This window comes from Fukomys damarensis, unplaced genomic scaffold (assembly GCF_012274545.1).
Source record: "Fukomys damarensis isolate Sample0158 unplaced genomic scaffold, DMR_v1.0_HiC HiC_scaffold_19, whole genome shotgun sequence".
Taxonomy (NCBI): domain Eukaryota; kingdom Metazoa; phylum Chordata; class Mammalia; order Rodentia; family Bathyergidae; genus Fukomys; species Fukomys damarensis.
In genome coordinates, this window is record NW_022900931.1 from 175458 (window position 1) to 181769 (window position 6312).

General features: G+C 55.7%; 1 protein-coding gene across 10 annotated transcripts in view; it reads left to right on the forward strand.

Annotated features, from left to right (window-relative positions):
• Arsa (arylsulfatase A) overlaps nt 1-5357 on the forward strand; it is a 6217-nt gene extending 860 nt beyond the window's left edge. The window contains exons 1-9 of one of the 10 annotated variants that reach the window (XM_010634231.2): nt 15-71; nt 542-776; nt 963-1203; nt 1278-1496; nt 1570-1739; nt 2015-2139; nt 2231-2358; nt 2536-2638; nt 2746-5356. In XM_010634231.2, coding sequence (XP_010632533.1) covers nt 559-776; nt 963-1203; nt 1278-1496; nt 1570-1739; nt 2015-2139; nt 2231-2358; nt 2536-2638; nt 2746-3065 — 1524 coding nt within the window. In that variant the 5' untranslated portion in view covers nt 15-71; nt 542-558 and the 3' untranslated portion in view covers nt 3066-5356. The other 9 variants (XM_010634227.2, XM_010634226.2, XM_010634228.2 and 6 more) reach the window with 9 other exon arrangements.
• The last annotated feature ends 955 nt before the right edge of the window (nt 5358-6312 follow it).

Sequence of the window (6312 nt, forward strand, 5' to 3'; positions counted from 1 at the left end):
CGCTCCCCCGCAGGCCCCGCCCCGCCCCCAGCCGGTCTCGCGCGCTGAGCGTTGGCTGCCTAAGGACTCAGGTCAGAGGCGGAAGGGCTCTAGGATCCCGCTGCCTTCCGCGCCTGCCCTCCCAGCTCCAGAACCTCCCTAGTTCCGCTGAGTGCAGGACTAGGACTAGGTGCAGGACTGAGCCCTTGGGTCAGTGCCTTGTGACTGCCTGTACCCCGAGCCTGAGCCAGACACCGGCGCGATCGTGGCCGGATCCCCGCGCGAGAACCTGGTCCTTTTAGGTCTCTGGCGAGTGGCACAGTGGGCCTCGGTACTCTCAGTTTCGCTGGTGCTTCGGGAAGTGAGCGTTGAACTCGGAAGAGTATTGGGGCCCAGGAGTCTTGGGAAGGGAGGGCCAGGGTCTGAGCCTTAAAGGAGGGGAGACCAAGAGGCTGGGGGGCGTCTGGGTTCTCAGGGGAGGGAAGGATAGGGTCGGGGATTTAGGCCCTGGGTCTCAGAAGAGGGGAGAGTCTGATGGAGCCAGTTTGTCCTTCTCCCCAAGGCTCTCTGTTCCATTCCATGGAGGTACTCTGGGCCCTCTGTCTGGCCTGGGCTGCAAGCCTGGCCACTACCAGCCCACCGAATATTCTCCTGATCTTTGCTGATGACCTGGGCTATGGGGACCTGGGCTCGTATGGACACCCTAGTTCCACCACTCCCAACCTGGACCAGCTGGCTGCAGGGGGGCTGCGGTTCACAGACTTCTATGTGCCTGTGTCTCTGTGCACACCCTCCCGGTAAGCAAGGAGCCCTCACCCGCTCCTCCACCCCTGCGGGTCCCCTTCCTAACAGGGCCTCTCTGCACTGCCGCGGGAGGAGAGAGCTGCCTCTCTGGGGAGGCCCTGTTTCTCCCTCCTCTGTCTCCTTTCTTCCAAGTTCATCTCCGTTGGATTCACGGACTCACTGCTGACCTGTCCCTGCAGGGCTGCCCTCCTGACTGGCCGGCTTCCTGTGCGGACGGGCATGTACCCTGGAGTTCTGGGGCCCACGTCCCAGGGTGGGCTGCCCCTGGAGGAGGTGACCCTGGCTGAGGTCCTAGCTGCCCGTGGCTACCTTACAGGGATGGCCGGCAAGTGGCACCTTGGAGTGGGGCGGGGGGGGGCCTTTTTGCCCCCCCATCAGGGCTTCCATCGATTCCTGGGCATCCCGTACTCCCATGACCAGGTATGAAGCGCCAGGGTTATCAGTTCCCCCGGCCCCCCTCACAGCCCAGAGCCCTCATTGGATCTGTCCCCCAGGGCCCCTGCCAGAACCTGACCTGCTTCCCACCAGCCACCCCCTGTGATGGCGTCTGTGACCAGGGGCTGGTTCCCATCCCACTGTTGGCCAATCTGTCTGTGGAGGCTCAGCCACCCTGGCTGCCTGGATTAGAGGCCCGCTATGTGGCTTTCGCCCGAGACCTCATGGCTGACGCTCAGCGCCAGGGTCGTCCGTTCTTTCTGTACTACGCCTCCCACGTGAGTACCCCAGTTCTGCTCTCCCCAGTGCCCACGTCTCCTCACCAAGGCTGAGTCCTATTTCTGTCCCCAGCACACCCACTACCCTCAGTTCAGTGGGCAGAGCTTCGTGGGGAGCTCGGGCCGAGGGCCATTTGGGGATTCCCTGATGGAGCTGGATGCAGCCGTGGGGGCCTTGATGATGGCCGTGAGGGACCTGGGGCTGCTTGGAGAAACGCTGGTCATCTTCACTGCTGACAACGGGTATGCCGGCCAGGCAGGGCACTAAGTGCCTAGTCACTGGCCAGGGCCCTGATGGTGTTGTGGCGTAAGGGATTTCGGAAATTCTGTTCCTGCAGTCACCTCTAGATCTCAGTTAGTAGGCCACACATGCACAGAGGTTTTGTAAACCAGAGGGCACAGGTGTGTACTGGCCATTTCAAGACAAGTACTCAGAGGTGTGGAGCTCTTAGTTACTCACAGGTAGTGAATCAGAGGCCCTGGGCCCTTGTTGCTAATGACTTTCTTACATGTCCCAGACCCGAGACCATGCGCATGTCACGTGGTGGCTGCTCCGGCCTCCTGCGATGTGGAAAGGGGACGACCTTTGAGGGTGGTGTCCGAGAGCCTGCTGTGGCCTTCTGGCCAGGCCACATCACTCCAGGTCAGTCTCCAGGGCCTCTCCTTGTGGGCTCCTGGCCCTGTCTCTCCAACCTTGCTGGCAAGTGGAGTAACAAGCAGCCCGTTGGCCCTAGGTGTGACTCACGAGCTGGCCAGCTCCCTGGACCTGCTTCCCACGCTGGCAACCCTGAGCAATGCCCCCCTGCCCAATGTCACCTTAGATGGTGTGGACCTCAGCCCTGTGCTGCTGGGCTCAGGCAAGGTAGGACTAGCATCATCCCCCCCAAGTCCAGTGTGCCCTCCTGGGATAAGGGTGGTGGTGCCTGGGGTATCTGTGTTTCATCTCCTTCGATGAGTGGCATTCAGGAAGTAGCTGGGTGGGCCAAAGAGGGTGACAACCAAGGCCCCTCCCACCCCTTGATCCTGACTCTACCCATAGAGTCCTCGGAAGTCTCTCTTCTTCTACCCAGCCTTCCCAGATGAGGTCCGTGGGGTCTTTGCTGTTCGAAGTGGGAAGTATAAGGCTCACTTCTTCACGCAGGGTAATTCCCTCTCTCTGGCTGCCCTAACCCAGCCCTGCTGACCCCCTGAGCACCCCCAAGCCCAGGCCCCTGCTCTTGCCCTGTGCACACACCTGACCTCCCCGCAGGCTCTATGCACAGCGACACCACCCCCGACCCTGCCTGCCATGCCAGCAGCCCTCTGACCGCTCATGAGCCCCCACTGCTCTACGACCTATCTGAGGACCCTGGTGAGAACTACAACCTTCTGGAGGTTGAAGCTGAGGTCACCCCAGAGGCACTAGGAGCAATGAAGCACCTTCAGTTGCTGAAGGCACAGTTTGATGCAGCCATGACCTTCGGCCCCAGCCAGGTGGCTCGGGGCTATGACCCTGGCCTGCAGATCTGCTGCAAGCCCAGCTGTACCCCCCACCCAGCCTGCTGCCACTGCCCAGACCTTCAGCCCTGAGGGTACTGGCCAAGTCCACAGGAGAATTCTCCCAAAGCCCCTAACCCTGGGAAGAGTAAGGTTGGACGTTATGGGATGCAGGCGTGTGGAGGTAGTTTGTACTGATAATGTAATTATACCAGCTGAGACTTGGAGGTGTGACCATTCGTCTAATCCTTGCTATAACTGTGAAGGCAGAGCTGCACCCCTCTATTACCAGCAAAGAAACTAAGACACTGGGCAGTTCAGTGACTTGTCAGAGGTCATTGAGCCGGAAGGAGGTCGTGCTGGGATTTGAGCCCAGGGGTCCTGCGTCCCAGCTGCCCCACCCTGGTGATCCATGTCAGTCTGTACACGTCGGCCTGGGGTCTCGACACATCCACACAGGGGCAGTAAGTGCAGGACTGAGGGTGGGCAGGGGCTGGACAGCGTAGTGGCCAGAGACCAGTGAAGACACAGGGCTCCTGGGACAGGCAGGTTTTCCTGGAAGAAGCGTTCTCTGAGGAACTGGCCACCCAGGTTCCTATCAGAAGTTTGTCTGTATCAAGTATTGAGTTGCACATTCCAGATGGTGTGGGGAGGGGCAAGGGGGCCCCTTAGCAGCCTGGAGTCAGCCCCTCAGGGCCCCTCCCTTCTCGCTCTCCGTTCTGCCTGTGCGTATACTTCCTCCTGTCTCCCGGCTTCACCTTTGATCCAGTACTAACCATTTTCTGCCCAGCAGACAAAATGATGTCTTGTGGATGTTTGTCTGGCTGGGTCCCATCATGCTCAGAGTAAAACCCAAACTTCTTTCAGTCCTTTGCCCTGCTCTCAGGGACTCAGGCACCCCCTTGCCCTTCAATCCTGGCAGACTGACTGGCTGCCCCCAACAATGTCTGCCTCCATGATTGGCTTCCTCTGTGGAGAGGGTCCTTCTGACCACCGTGGAGTGTGTTGATTTTAGTACATGCCCAGGTGGCATGTCACATGCCAGGGGACTCTCAGTGCTGGTCACATGGGTACAGTGTCATCTGGCTGTGCTGATACGTCCATGTGGTAAATTTTCTGTTGTCTTCCTTACTAATGGATCCGCACCTCTTTCAGTGGTGGATAGAGGCACTTTCATCTCAATTTATAGCCTCTCCCTGATTCAGGGGGGCAGTGCCCAGTCTGAGCCAGTCAGAAGCCCATGATTGGTCATGGTAGTGAAAGGCTGGGGCTGTCCCCTGTGAGGGCCTGGCTTCGGCTGAGTCGGTGGCCCTAGATGGACATTGTACCGCTGCTAATCCAGAGTCTCCAGCTGCCTGCTGCAGAGCCCTGATTGTGAGGAAATAAAGCTTGCCTGTCTATGCCACTGGGTGGCGTCTGTTACTTGCTGAAATAAGACCTGAATGGGATGTGTGGTGGGTATGTGTATGTGTGTCAGTCTGAGTCATACGCTGGGTCACTTCCTGGTTGAGGGCTGTACTGACCACACCCCAAGTCCTGCTGCATCTTGGGTGGCCCCACCAGCCAGTGATGCTGGCCCAGAGAAGCCCACACACCTTGGTGAGTGCATTGGTTTCTGATGGGCATAGAGAGAAACTGAAGCAGATCCAAGATCCAAGTTTCACATCTAAAGACCAGATCCAGCAAAAGTAAATGAATGCGAACACTCAGGCACAACCCGCAGGCCCCTGCTCCAGCCCCCTCCCCCGGGGTGGTGTGATCATGGTGCTTACCTCCATCTTCATTCACCAGGTAGTTCTGGACCAAGGTGGCCTCCAAGGAGACCTCCTTCCCTGTTTCCACAGTGCTTACAGTCTAGCAGAAGAGGTCAGCCAACCCCCGTCAGATGCACATGGAATTCCAGTGCTGAAAGAGTCTCTACCTCTTGTAGGGAGGGAACCAGGTATCGCTGGGCAGGGACACCCAGATGTTCTCTATGTTACAAGCTGGTCGTGGGGCGCACATATGAATAAAGCAGTCGGGGCACATAGGGTCTGTGTACTTTATGGTATCGTTGTGTATTTTATTCATCAATAAAAAAAAATCTGCGGTAAGTGCTTCAAAGGAAGATTGTCCCTGGTTATGCCAGAGCATAGTCATGGAACACGGACAGCTGCGCCCGTCGGGGGTGCTTCCCAGCTTGTATCACCCAAGGTTGCAGTGAGGCAGATCTTGCCACCCTCCCATTCTTTCAGTTTTGCTGTGATTTATTTGCACGTATAAATGCTTGTTTCTCATCATTATAGCTGTTTTAGCCCAATGCACCCTCATATAGGCATAGATCGATGATGGATAGATACGATGCACTTGGACATGTACATGCCTGCCCGCACATCCACGTGCACACTCATGTTACTGTAACTCCCTTTCCTCTCTGCTGTTCTTAAGAAAAAATAAACTACTTTCCTATGAGCATCAGATAACCTATTTGCCCGGCTGGTGACTGTCGTTGCCAGGAAGCATCTTCCTCAAGGAGCCCTTCCAGAGGGGCATTTGGAATGGACAGAATGAAAATGTGGCGTCCTGCCAGAGGTGGCGGTGCATGCCTGTAACCCCAGCACTCTGGAGGCTGAGGCAGGAGGATTGTTGGGAGTTTGAGACCAGCCTGGGCTACATAGTTCTAGGTCAGTCTCACCTACATAGTGAGACCCTGTCTCAAAAAACAAAAAAAACCTGATGTCCTATGTGGTTCCACTCAGGTGCAGTAGGAAGGAAGAGGAGACATCTGGGACCCAAGTGGCTGGCAGAGGCAGGGCAGCACCCGCACTTTTCCTCTCTTGCCCTCTCCCTGCCCTTTCTTCCACCCGTTTTTCCATGCTCACCCATCCCCTGAGTGACCAGAAGAGGGAGCAAAGAGATGTTTCATGGAACATGTGGTGGTTCACCTTTGCCTCTTCTGTTATGGTTTGTTTTTTGTTGTTGTTGGTTTTGTTTTTTTTGTTTTTTTTTTAATCACAGGACTGGGGATTGAACCCAGGACCTTTCTACTGAGCTATATCCCCTGGCTTTTAATTTTTTTTTTTAATTTTGGGACAGAGTCTAACTTGCTAAATTGCCTCTACATTCGGGTAAACAAACAGCTGCTCCCAACTGCTCCAAATGTGTACACAGGAAACCAGGGGGGGAAAAAAAGCAAAGTCATCATTTTATCATCAGTTCAGACAATGGTCACAGCTGTGTTTTTGGGTGCCTTGTGTTTTTATTTTTTTAATTTTTTTGCATACTGGAGATTAAACCCAGGGCCTTCACACTGAGCTACATCACAGGCTTTTTTTTTTTTTTTTTTTTTTTTTTTAACAAA